This window comes from Felis catus, chromosome A1 (genome assembly GCF_018350175.1).
Source record: "Felis catus isolate Fca126 chromosome A1, F.catus_Fca126_mat1.0, whole genome shotgun sequence".
Taxonomy (NCBI): Eukaryota; Metazoa; Chordata; class Mammalia; order Carnivora; family Felidae; genus Felis; species Felis catus.
The window spans coordinates 14499158-14513702 of NC_058368.1; the positions used below are offsets into that span (position 1 = coordinate 14499158).

A 14545-nucleotide genomic window follows, 5' to 3' on the forward strand; every position below is an offset into this window, starting at 1 on the left:
GGTTCAGAGATATTAAGTGGCTTGCCTAAGTTCACACAGTGGGGAAGGAGGAAGCCAGAAGTAGCACGGAGGTCTATTCAGTTCTTTGCAGTGTGTATTCATTGGATAGCAGGCTGCCGTGATTTTCCTGCATATGATCATATAACCACATCCAACCGCTTTAACTAGTTTGGGATAATTGGACCATCAAGGTTTACTTTAATCATTTATTGCTGTGTAACAAAACACCCCAAACCTTAGTGCCTTAAAAAAAAAACTTACAACCCTTTATTTCCCCAGAGTTCTGCAGTCAGAATAGGGTTCATCATGTACAGCTTGTCTCTGGTTCACCTGGGGTCAACTAGGGTGGCTTGTCTAGGTCTGGAGGATTCAAGCTGACTTTACTCACTTATCTGTTGCTTTAGCAAGAATGGCTGGAACACTAGGGCCTGGCTGGTCCTCTTTCTTTACATAGTCTTTCTAAGAAAATCACACTTTTTTTCATGGGGGTTGCTACCAAAAGGTTGAAAAAAATGGGAACTGCAAGGCTACTTCATGCCTAGGGCTTAAAACTCCAATAGTGTTGGGGCACCTGGGTGACTCAGTCAGTTAAGCGTCCAACTCTTGATTTCAGGTCAGGTCATGATCTCATGGTTCCTGAGTTCAAGCCTCATGTTGGGTTCTGTGCTGACAGCATGGAGCCTGCTTGGGGTTCTCTCTACACTCCCCTCTCTCTGCCCCTCCCCCACTTGCACTGTCTCTCTCTCTCTCTCTTTCTCTCTCTCTCTCTCTTTCTCTCTCTCTCTTTCAAAATAAATAAATAAACTTAAAAATAAAAAAAGTCACTTAGTGTTACCCCTATAGCATTCTGTTGGTCAAAACAAGTCACAGGACGAGCCCAAATGAACTTTGCTTCCTGGTGAGATAAGTAGTGAAGTCACATTACAAGAAGACATGGTGGTTAGAAGGATTTTTGTGACCATCTCTGCAAACAGTCTACTAAGGTCCTCTCTCTGATCACAGTTCACATTCCTCCTAAATGCAAAATATAATCAGCTTGTTAGCTACATCAGGCTCAAAATCTCGTATCTCATGGTCTATATTAGGTCCAGATACAGATAAGGTGGAGAAATTCCTAATTAGGATACCTGGAAACTAGAAATACAGCTTTTCTGTCCCATGTACACTCAGCATATGATGGTGAGTCAGAAACAGGTGAAACTCAACAGACTCTGTTCCAAAGGAGGGGATGTGGGAGTTAGATAGCAGTGGCTGGTTCATAGGGATTGCAGCCAGGCACGTGTGGTCAGTTTCCTAGACTGTGGGGATGGGTCCTCTGGGACCTTGGCTTCGCCCTCTGAATCAGTTTTCTTTTCCATAAGAGATAGCCCTTGTTTGCAGCTCAGTGGCTTTCTCTAAATGATTATAGAAAGTTGGGACCAGGTCACCTTCAGCCTCCTTTAAAATTCTGTGCACTTGGTATATATCAAATTATAGTTCATTATTAGGAAAAAGCTTTCACTCAAAACTCATTTTGAGATAGGATCCTTTCTACTTCTGCACATGAGTTAAGATGCTATTTATAATGCCCTTAAGATCCTTAGAATCCCTCTGTGTAGCTGAATTAATTGGTCTACACTCCACCACCTTGAATTTTGCTGAGCTCGGGTATAAGGTGGGATACAGCCACGCCCTTTCCCCTCTGGCCATATTTGATTTGCAGCACTTTGTAATGGACCTTTGTTCTGAACCTGTTTCTTATTTTGAGAATCTTTTGGCATCAGAATACATTGTCCTAGGCCCTTATATCTCCCCTAAATATTGCTTTAAAACTGAGCTGTTTCTTCCTTAGCTCAGAATACCTTATCCATAGACCATTCAAAGAAGCCAGTGGCCACTTTCAGCATTCTGCCTGCAAATCTCCTAAACCAGAGCACAAGTTCATTAGATACTTTTTCTCTTATTTTTGAAATTATTGCAAGAAACAGTCTTGTTAATTTTCCACCACCATGTAACACCGGTTGCTTTTCTTCTGCTTGCTGATTGATCTTCCAGACTCTACCCAGTCTCCTCACGGCCTTCGCAGCCTCTGTCTCCTTCCCGGTCCTGATGCCAGTGCCATGTTTGAGTTTTTATTACTTCGCACTCCACTCCCAGGCATCAATTTCAGTCTCCATTATCTATTACTGTGGAAAAAAGCACCCCAAAACTTCGTTTTAAAACCACAGCAAGTATTTATTTGTTGACAGTTATGCATTTGGAGTTAAGGCCCAGCAAGGATTGCTCACCGCTGTGCTCCCCGGCAACAGCTGGAGGGAAAGGGCCGGGCCACAGAACCCATCGTGGCTTCACGCACATATTCCGTCGCCCATCTGAGCTTGCTGGAATAGCTCGGACTGTCCACACATGTCTGTCCCTTTCTACGATCACTCCAGCAAGGGGGCCACACTACTTTCTGTGATGGTCAGCTTCTAAGTGGATAAAAACAGAAGTTACAGGGCCTCTGAGGTCTTAGGGTTCTCTAGAAGCCCTACAGTGTCATTTTTTCACATTCTGTGTGTCGAAATGTGCCTGCCCATATTCCAAGGGAGAAAAAGTAGACTCCTACCACTTTATGGGATGAATGGGAAAGTGGAAATGCCAAAGAGGACACAGAGGACATGGAGAGGTCTTTGAAAAAGTTCTACAAGCAACTAATTTTAAGAAGTTAGAAGTTCTAGTTTGGTTTATACCGTTCAGTTCAATCTGATCGTGCATTTAGACAAAGCAAAAATCTGAAGTGCAAATAACTTATGAAAATATGTCTGATTAGGCTAGTAGGTAAGATACAAGATTGTATGTTTGATAAAAACATTTTAGTCATCTGAATTGTCTACATAGGTATGCATTCAAACAAACACCCAAAGTGACAGCTTTGTTACTGGTTACAGTATGTGCTTTGGTACTGGGGCAAACTCAGCAGCAATATTTTTGATCTGCATGGAAAAAAAGTTGATAGAATAAATAGTCTCTATAATATATTTTGCATAAAGCTATTAAATGCATTGTTTTACACACTGTCCCCATTTAATCCTCACATCTACCCTGTGAGTTAATTACTATTATCATCACAATTTTGCATATTGAAGAAACTGATTTTTTTTCCAAAAGGTTAAGAAACTTACCCAAGCTAGCAGGAAGTCCAGATTTAGACTCAGATCTACTTGATCCTGATGCACATAAAGTAACACTTCCTTGCTAGAAGAAAAGATAATCCCCAAACTGCCTGCCCACCCCTTTTCCCCCTTATCTTCAACTAACTGGTCATCCTAAGTACCCCTGCATTAACCAACACAGCCTGAAAACCAGGCCTTCAATATTGTTTTTATCACTCTTTCATGCCTGAAATTCAGGAGATGATAAACATATAGCAATAATTGATTCATTTTTTTTATCTCGCACATTTGTATTGAGTATCTATTATGTACTAGGCACCATTCCTACCAACTGAGTGGTGTGAACCAGAGAGCAAACTGGACAATGATTCCTACCGTCATGGGAGTCCCAGTATAGTGGGACACAGGAGCTGTATATATATATATATATATATATATATATATATATATATATATGCACATATATATATAAAGAAAATCAGCATCGCTATGCAGAAAATCAAAACAGAATGAAGTCCCTACAGAATGACTGGGTTGCTGCTTCAGAAGGCAAAATAGAGAATATATGAGCAGAGACCCTGGATTTAAAGTGTTTGATTTTGATTTCTGGCTTTACCACCTATTTCCACTGTAATCATTAGCAAATTACTTACCTTCTCTTTGCCTCAGTTTTCATGTCTAAAAAGTGGGAAGAATGGGAATGCCTATCTCATGAAATTTTGCCAAGATTAAGAAAATATACGTAAAGCACTTAGAACAGTACCAAGATATAGTATGGTACAAATAAATTCTGCCTGCTGTTTTAAGATTGAACGACCAGAGGTAACATTTCAGCTGATTTCTTGTCTTGAAGCCAAGATACAATCATGGCCATCTTCTTGGATATAACAGCTGAGTCTCAGAGATGAAACTCTTCTTATTCTTTAGGTTTTTCTTTTTTAATAATCAAACCTTCTAAATTATATACACATGAATATAAATTATATACTATTGTCCTGCATTTATATGCTAACATTACATTTTAAAATGCTATTTGAAACAAGGTTTTTTTTAGTCTTTTAATTTTAAAAATTAAAAATTAAATGGAGACATAAACATTTACACTCACTCTGCTGCTTTAGCAACTTCTTCCTAGACTTCGTGAGTTCACTCTCTACCTTCCTCTTCGGGAAAACAAACAAACAAACAAACAAACAAAAATCCCCAAACCTCCCCAGCTCAGGACTTCAGGCTCAGTCACATATAGCTCTGGTCTTTTGAAGCTTTTAGGGGCCTCGCAATTAAGCTGAGCTCCAGGAATTTCTTTATATCTGCCTTAAAAATGTGTCTGTTTGTGGCTGTTCCCTCTATTCAAAATCTGAAAGCATTTCTTCCACTCTTCAAACCCTCAAATCAGGCTTCTAACAGCTTAGTCCAGCATCTCAGTGAACACCCTAATTAGTGATCACAGTCTGATGGTTCAGATGAGGACTGGAGTGGAGGACATGGCCTTCTTGAAGGGATGGTCTGGAAGGATCATCTGGAAGGCCCTAGTAATGCTACCTTTTCATATAACTGGCCTTGCCTTCCCTGAATGTTCCTGATGAAATACTGAACTCGTCCTCCTGACTTCCTGTGTAACCATCAGGGCAGAACTTTCTTGGCCCTGCTTCGCTGCTTCTCCTTGGTGGCAGCCAGCTTTTAGCCCCTTCTTATGCCAGAGAGTTTAAATTAAAATGAAGTAGGTCTTGTTTCTTCCACTTCTGTATTTGGGGTACAATTTTGTCAGCAACTTTACAATGAAATTTTTCTGTATTTTAAAGTGAACACTTTTATGCTGCTAAACCTCTTATACATAACTAAGCTAAGCAAGATCATGTTTTCTAAGCTGCAAACATTGCCCCTCAAAGGGTACAAATGTTATTTTGGGGGTTCATCCTTCTTCTTTTATATAATAAAGTCCTTCACTGGCTCCTTTCCAATCTTGAGGCATTCCTCCAACCATCTGCATATTCCCCAGAAGATTTCTAGTGATATTAAAATAACTTTACCTAATATCTTCATCAATAGCTTAATATTTAATGAGCACCTGCTACATGTAAAGTATAACACCAAGAGCTACGAGGGATCAACAAAGTATAAACCTTGTAATATCAGGCTTGAAAAGCTGCTTTGCCCAAACTTTTATTAATATAAAATCCTAGGGCTTTGTTGCCTTTGTGAATCTAGTTTAATGACATTCAGGAAAATAGTATTATAGTGGTAAATAGGTTAATAATAACCAGACAGTTTATGTGACCCTAAACCACAGGGGGGAAAAATGGAAATAATATATTTGGAAAACATTACGAAGCACCAAGACAGGTGAAGATAAATTAAGACTCTTTGGGCTGTTTAAATAAAAAATAAATTTATGTTGCTTTATCCATGTGGCTATATCTCTCTGTCCTCAAGGAAGCTTATATAGTCTAGTTCTGGAGATAAGACATGAACACAAATAACTGATGAAAGGCAGTAAGGGAAATCCCTGACTTATGTGAGCCTACTACATATAAATCACCCTGCAGAGAGAGCGACTGCGTGATCTTACATTCTTTTCCCCCTTTTGGAACGCTATTGCTGTTCCATGTCAGAGAAAGAATGGGTAATGCCCAAACAGCCATATTCTTAACTTTTTCTACATCCTTTACTAATTGTCCGTGTTTTCCCAAACTGCGAGAGTAAGGTCAAAAGAATATCGTTAAGCTTTACCTTAATGCATTGAAATGAGAAGTTAATAATTATTGTTTTGGTCAGCTCTGGCAGCTATATTTTTACCATAAGCTAGGGAACTTATAAAGAACAGAAATGTATTTCTCACAGTTGTAGAGGCTGGAGGTCCAAAGCTAAGGTGCCCACATGATCAGGTTCAGTGTCTGGTGAGCACCTGCTTCCTGCTTCACAGACAGGCATTGTCTTGCTGTGTCTTCACGTGGCCAAGAGACAGGCTCCCTCAAGACCCCTTTCAGGACACTACTCCCATTCCTGAGGGCTCCACATCTAATTCTAATTACCTTCCAAAGACTCCGCCTCCTAATGCCAGCATAGAGGACAGAGTTTCAACCTTTGCATTTTAGAAACATCAGATCATCATGATTATGCACTTCTGATTGCATACAGACCAATGAGAATGGTAATGATGCTTTGCTTCTACCTTCTAATCAGTGATCACACACCTTTACCAGATTGCTCCTTCAAAGCAATATAATATACACCATCAGTGTGTACCCAGTCCAGAAATCAGCTGATTAGTCATTGCTGATAGAATATTTCTGAATCAGTGTTTAGCTCTTGTGTTACCCACTAACTAAACTGTATCACGATTTGCAAATAGGATGTTTGTTTACCTGTTAGTTTTTTTTTTTCAGCCGCTTCTCAGTTTCCCCTTTTACATACAGTTCACTGAAAATGTACATTAATTTATGTTAATTTCACCATAATTCTCCTTCCCCACACTTTCTTGTGGCCTTGAAGTTGTGTAGTTTGTTGTTAATGAATGACTGTCTTGCGGTGTGAACCACCTAATTCCCTCTGTTCTTTGCAGGCCCATCCTCACCTCTGTCACAGGTTACCCTCCCTGCTGAAATCCCACAGTCACCACAAGTCACACTTGCCCTTCCCCCTTCCCTCCTGTTCTGCTTGCTGCTTCTGGTTCCCCTTCTCCCCACATATGCACAGATGCCCAGTCTCTGTCCTCTGCAGTCCAACCTTTATGTTGCCACCCAATGTCTTGTTACAAAACAAATCTGCCCAATAACACAAGATCCAAACAGCTTAGCTTGGCATAAAACTTCCTTCATCATCTGGCCCCATATAACTCTTACCATCCCACCTCCCCCATCTTCACCTACCCCCCCCATATGTCCTATTCTCCACCCACACTCAGTCCTTACCCCTTCTTGATTATACTTCCTGATGGTCCCCTGCCCCCTCCCACTGCCTTTATCTTAGCCAGAGCCAAATTCAACTGTCTGGTCTCGAGCGAAGTCTCTCCTGACTTGCCCTGCGTTGTCTGCCTTCTCCTCTGTGCTTCCTTGTACTTGGTTTCTACTCCTCTCAAGCAGTTATTATTGTGTATTACAACCATCTGTTTGTGTATTTACCCCACAGAGCGGATTATAAATTACTTGAAATAAAACCATGTCTTGTTCACTTTTTTCTTCCCTTGTACCTGTCGCAGTGCCCTGTACCCAAACTTTATTGTGTTTTATGTTTTTTACAGCTCACATTTATCATCATCAGAATGGATAATAATCAAATTCTCACAGAGCATTACTAAAATAAACACCTACTTAGGCCATAATAGACAAATGTTGATTTCAGCAGGAGAACCCATAAAGAGAAAGCTTTTGTGTATGCTGTTCTTAGAAAGTTAATAATTTGATTTATTTGAAGATATCAGCGTCTGGTGTTTTGGGATTTTTGTTTCTTTGTTTTTTTAATTTTTCTATGAATCTCTAGAGAAGACCACAGGAAGAGTTGAATTTCAGGTACTACATTATCAGTGTAGATCATATTACATAAATAAATGTTATTATGCTTTTCACGATATAAGGTTAATTTAACCTTCATCTTGATATTTGAAAAGATTGTTGTTGATTATGATATAGATGCTGTACATAAAAACTACAGCGGTTTATGTTTTTTTGGTTTTGTTTGCATTTTCTCCCAGTTACTTAAAAAACTGACAACAAAAAAACATTTCTAGGGTCATAAGAACAGTTCATTTCCATATCTGATTTGTTCTAAAGGAACATAAACCTCATATTAGACATTGTGCATCAAACACGAGTTTGCTTGAATTGTGTTGTTCACGCCATCTTTATATACAAATAACACAAGATGTCTTTGGATCCAGTTTATTAAGAAGTTACCATCCAGGTGCCACGTGTTAAACATTTAAAACTTATTGTCATGTTGTATATCATCTCTTCGTTGTGCTTAGTGATAGGTACAAAAGTAATTGTGCCAAATTATAAAATAAAACTATGAATCATTTTATAAAAAAATATGTAGCATAATTGACAGTGTGATCAAAAAGAAAAGTAGAAGATATTACATGATTTTTAACCATTATTGGCAACAACTTTTTTTAATTTGAGTATTAATAATATTCAGAAAAGGTTGTTGAGCGTCATAGACTTGTAGATATAGCTTTACATATTGGTTTGATAACACTACTAGGAACTATTGTTGATTCTGTAACCCTTTTAACTAATTGTAGCAAGATAAGATTGAAAGTCTTATAAATTATCAAATAAAATGTTCAAGAAAAATATTGCTCTTCTCCTTTCTTCACCTCTCTTCCTTCTCTTCCTCTCATCTAAAGAAAATCAAATACAGAATTGAATTAAATAATAAACTATTGGATTTAAAGAAAGAATTTAATTCGGTTTATAGTTAACAAGTTATAATAGTTTTATTCAACTCACTTTTAAAGTGATTTAATATGTCACATTTTTCTTCCTGGCAGGAACTAATTCCAGAGTTCTATTACCTACCAGAGATGTTTGTCAACAGTAATGGGTACAATCTTGGAGTCAGAGAAGATGAAGTTGTGGTAAATGACGTTGGTCTTCCCCCTTGGGCAAAAAAACCTGAAGACTTTGTACGGATCAACAGGATGGTAAGAGAGACTTTGTTTTTGCTTGAGCAGTCCTCAAGAAGTGAAAATACTCTGTTGTTTTATTTTGTTTCCAACTATTTAGCAAATTGTCTTTTAACATCTGTAAACACAAGGTTAAAATTTTAAGGAAGAAAAGGCAAGCATTTTACTATTGTCTTTTGACATCGTTCTTTATTGTGGAGTGGATTTTCCTTTCATGAAGACTAATAAAGGAATGGTAATTCTGTTATATTTGCTCCCTTAGGAGAAGATAATCAGATGAGCATCTGTTGACTAATATAAGATATTCTAAAATGCTTGAAATAAATGGCCATTTCTTATTTTCGTCTACCGGCTAAATCTGTACTCTTTTTTGACTCCTAAAATATTCAAAAGCAAATAATTTACATTGAGAATATATTTGTATGCAGGAAATTATAAGTTATGAAACATATCTTAAAATATAATATACTTGTCTTTAAGAGAACATCTAGTGAACATTCATAGATTGAAAATATCATTACTTTTTTAAATCTATAGGACAGATACCTGGTTGTTCAGATAGAAAATGTGTAAATAGGGAAAAAATGTATAAATAGGAAAAAAATGTATATAGAATGTTTGCATGTGGGAACTTTATAGCTTTTGGTATATTTTTATCCATTATTTAAGGAGATTTTAATCTCAATGTGGCTACGATATATGGAAATGAACTACATTACCAAACAACCTCCCTAGTGTACTATTATTCTTGGTAAAGTGAGGAATTATACTAAAAAAGCCAGTGACCCAAAATATGTATATACTTTTTAATATTTTTAAGTTTATTTATTATTTATTTTTGGGGGGAGACAGGGGCAGCATGAGCGGGGAGGGGCAGCAAGAGAGGGAGAGAGAGAATCCCAAGCAGGCTCTGTGCTGTCAGTGCAGAGCCCAATGCGGGGCTTGAACTCACAAACCATGAGATCATGACCTGAGCAGAAACCAGAGTCAGATGCTTAACTGACTGAGCCACCCAGGTGGCACCCCCCAAAAGTATTTTTTTAACCCTGTTTCACTCACTCCCAATTTTTTCCAACTGTCTTATAAATGTATTTTATTTTGCTTTTACACCTTATTTATACGAATCAGAATCCAAATAAAGTCCACATTTGCAATGGAGTTCACATAGTCCTTAGTCCATTCTTTTAGTAAGACTTACATAATTCACATATGTCAGGCAGAGAGAATTCACTTACTGTACAGTTCACCCACGTAGCATAAAAAAATAAATGGATTTTAATTTTTTTACAGAGTTGTGCAAACATCACCACAATCAATTATGAACATTTTTATCACCCCATAAATAAACCCAGAACCTTCAGTATCTTCCACCATTTTCCCCAGCCAACCCTATGCACTACTAACCTACTTTCTGTCTCTACACATTTACTTATTCTGGACATTTCACATAAACAGGATCAGATTATATGTGGTTCCTGCCTCTACCCCCTGATTTTGTATGTGTATGTCTCTCTTTTTCTTTTTGTGGACTTCACTGTCAGTCACATGATCCCCTCAATTTGGAGCTATATTTCTTTTTTTTTTTTAATGTTTATTTCTTTTTGAGAGAGAGAGGGTGTGTGAGCAGGGGAGGGGCAGAGAGACAGGGAGACACAGAATCTGAAGCAGGTTCCAGGCTCTGAGCTGTCAGCACAGAGCCTGATGTGGGGATCGAACCCGTGAACTGTGTGAGATCATGACCTAGGCCGAAGTCAGACACTTAACTGACTAAGCCACCCAGGCACTCCATATATTTTCTTTCTTTAAGAAATACTTTACCAGGGCACCTGAGTGGCTCAATTGGTTAAGTATCCAACCTCAGCTTAGGTCATGATCTCACAGTTCATGGGTTTGAGCCCCATGTGGGGCTCTGTGCCTGGAGCCTGCTTCAGATTCTGCCTCCCTCTGTCTCTCTGCCCCTTCCCCACTCATACTCTGTCTCTCTCTCACACACAAAAATAAGATAAAACGTAAAAAAAAATTTTTTTTAAGAAATATTTTACTTTTGGGCTGCCTGGGTGGCTCTGTCTGTTCAGTGTCCAACTCTCGATTTCAGCTCGGGTCATGATCTCACGGTTCGTGACTTCAAACCCTACGTTGGGCTCAGTGCTGCTGGTGCAGAGCCTGCTTGGGGTTCTCTCTGTCTCTCCCTTTCTTTCTGTCCCTTCCCTGCGTTCTCTCTCTCTTAAAGAAACTTAAAAAAAATTTAAAGAAATATTTTACTTTTAATATATTTTATTTTAGAAAACTGTTGCTCATGTGGTAGACCTATGTTTAAAAGTACTCTTTATATATATTATCTGCAATCTGGTCTCCCCCTTTGAGGGAATATCATGTATTTTGTAATTTGTAGATATGATTTCTGACACTTTTCAACCTATAAATTGGTACTTCCGGATACATGGGGTTATTTCATGCACCTCCTTGAATAACAGATTATTTCTTCAGTTTGTATTTTGAATGTGAAGGATTTATACTTCTATGATGCATTATATTTCTAAAATCTATACTTATTTTTAGAATTGGCCATCCATTTCCATACTACTCTTACATACTTGAATGCTGCCAGTAATGTCAGTGTAAGGATACGGGATCCACAAATTCAACCCTAGAAACTGCTACATATCAGTAGCTCTCAGTCACAGCATTCCACAATACACTTGTGGAGCCCAGAACTGTGCCTGACGCAAAGTAGTTGCTCAGTAAATATTTGCTGGGTGAATGATTGAATCATATAGGAGTAATAATGTCAATGATTTCAATATGTGGTCTGTTATGTCCAAACTAGTTAAACTGAACGAATCCTCCATTCAGGCGAATAAAGTAGCCAAAAATTGTTGGACCAGATTTTTCTCTTGTTCACACGATCGCACCCAACCGATTAAACAGAACCTTTCATGTGGGTGCTAATAATGAATACCATATTGGAAAGAGTGTGACTTAGAGTTTAATAATTTCCTGCTCTTGAACCTGGGCTCTGCTGTTTACTAGCCTCATTGCCCTGGGTAAATGAGTATCTATGGTCTTCCCATTTCTCACCTGTGAAATGTGGAGACATACTTTATAAGTGTTTTTTTTTTAATCATTATCATAAAATGCATTTGCTTTCAGTGTACCATTGAATGATTTTTAGTAGATTTACAGAGTGGTGTGACCATCCCCACAATCTAATTTTAGAACATCTCCATCATCCCAGAAAGATCCTGTGACTATTTTCAGTCACTCTCTATACCCACCTCCAGCCCTAGGCAACCATTAATCTGTTTTCTATCTCCACAAGTTTGCCTTTTCTGGACATGTTATATAAATGGAACTGATTAATACGTGTTCTTTTGTGTTTGACTTCTTTCACCTGGCATAGTTTTTGAGATCAATCCATGTTGCAGCCCGTGTCAGTACTTGGCTCTTTTTCATAACGGCACTCCATGTTTTGTTGATCTACTCATCAGTTGAACATTTGGGTTGTTTCCACTTTGGGGCTGTTGTAAGTAATGCCGCTCTGAACACTCCTGTATCAGTCTCTATGTGGACACACGTTTTCATTGCTTTGGGATGTATACCTAGAGTAGGGTTGTTGAGTCATGGTAAATTTATGTCTAACTTCTAAGAAATTACCTATTTTGCAAAGGGTCTGTACCATTTTAGGTTCCCACTAACAACAGATGCCTGTTTCAATCCTTCCACATCTTCACCAACACTTGTTATCGCCTGTTTTTTATTATAACCATTCTAGTAGATGTGAAATAAAATCTCATTATGGTTTAATTTCCATTTTTCTAGTGACTAACGATGTTGACTGTCTTTTCATGTGCTTTTTAGATGCTGAAACATCTTACATGTATTTTAATAAAACATTAAGTAGTGACTCATTACAGATACAACCTTTGTGCTCCTCATTAGTGAAATGCCTACAGAATTAATAATTTTATTAATGATATGCCTAACTGAAAAAAGAAAAGGCATCTGTGCTTCTAAAAGCAAATCCTCAAGGTAGCATCATACACAGAATGTCTTCAATACAGGGAAAGAGAATTATTATGGATACGAAACCATCAGGTAATTAGTATTGATATAAACTGGATAAGACCGTACACTCTTGACTAACTTTGCATAAAAATCATGAGGCTTCTGGGGCGCCTGGGTGGCTCAGTCGGTTAAGTGTCCGACTTCGGCTCAGGTCATGGTCTCACAGTTCATGAGTTCAAGCCCCACATCGGGCTGACAGCTTAGAGCCTGGAGCCTGCTTCCAATTCTGTGTCTCCCTCTCTCTCTGCTCCTCCCCCGCTCATGCTCTGTTTCTCTCATTCCTTCAAAAATAAAGAAAAACATTTTGAAAAATCACGAGGCTTCATTCATCTAATATGATGGGTAGTAATATAATCCAACTGAATAAACATTCCAGATAAAATAAGTTTCTAGATTTTTATGGTGAAAACTTTTTTGCAGACTTGTTTTTTCTAAATTTGATCACTCCTTCGCTCCCTATCCTCTTATACAAAAGAAGAAACTTCTTCTCTCTATTATGAGTACCCATTGTTATTGTATGAAGGATATACTTCTATATTCTTTTTATATTTTCTTCTGTAAATTGTGAGCTATCAGCACACTTTCCTTTATAGCCATACCAATTCAAATGTGTTGTTTAAAATCTCCAGTCTGCAAAACCAGTTAATCAAATGTATCAAAGCCTCATGATCAATGAGTCAGTCAAATGCTAATTGAGGCCCTGGAGGAAATGTATACTTTGTAGCTTTGGTAGAGTGACTGTATCTTCTGCCTCAGGTTTTATTGGTCATTGTTTGATCACTTCCAGTGTAGAAATGTACCAAAACATGAAATGACAAAATTCTGCCTTTAGTACAGTGGAATGTACCAGTTTGCACCCCTCCCTACAGCTAGCTCTACGGCTAGTAGCCTACGACATTCTCCTGACTTCTCTGGTGTAGCTGCTTACATGTTTTTCTCTACTGTCCTCACTCTAAGACTTACTGCTCACAAGTGCTGCAAATCGGGATGTACATACCCTAACCTTAGTCACCTTACCCTGTAGCCCAGTGATGGTCCTGAGTCATCCCAATAGGAAGGTTGACCAAGATGCAATAATGGCAGTGATAGTCCTTATACCCTGTGCCCTTTTTGAGTGTTTATTCTTTGTCGGATACTTGCTAGAGCTTCAAATACATTATTCTTTTAATCCTCAAAAAGTCTTTTAGGAATTATCTTGGAACCCAGAGAGGTAAATGACCTTGCCCAGATATCACCTACTTATCAAAGTGGCCGTGTTACTATCCACAGTGCTCAGGATAAAATGATGATTTAAGGAGCTGTGGAAAGGGAGAAGGGAAAGAAACATGTCTTCTAACAAGAATCAGTACCTTGGGGTCAGTGGAAGAAAAGAAAGAAATGAGTGAGCATTGAACCAAAACCAGCAGGATGTTCTGGCCCCAACAGCCATGTAGATCTGACTTTCTGAGATCTCATTTCTACCTCTTTCTCCCCCAGCCCTTACCCTGTGAGGCTCCCTTTCCAGCGGGCGAGACCTCTGCTTAGAGTGCAGCAGTTGTGAGCGGAAGAAGACTCTTTAACTCTGCAGATGGAGGAAATGTAAACTTTAGAGGCACACACAGGATTTTAGAGCTGGAACAGATCTGTATTTCAATAAGGAGACGAAGACCCGGGAAGGCTACATGACTCACCCAAGTGCTTTTTCTACTTACCATACCTAGCATTGCAGATTGGAACTCTG

At 38.5% G+C, this 14545-nt stretch overlaps 1 protein-coding gene across 12 annotated transcripts in view; it reads left to right on the forward strand.

Annotated features, from left to right (window-relative positions):
• NBEA (neurobeachin) overlaps positions 1–14545 on the forward strand; it is a 684640-nt gene that overhangs the window by 611906 nt on the left and 58189 nt on the right. For all 12 annotated transcript variants that reach the window (XM_023250717.2, XM_023250724.2, XM_011286341.4 and 9 more), the window contains one exon: positions 8626–8778. In XM_023250717.2, coding sequence (XP_023106485.1) covers positions 8626–8778 — 153 coding nt within the window. The remainder of the gene's footprint in view (positions 1–8625; positions 8779–14545) is intronic.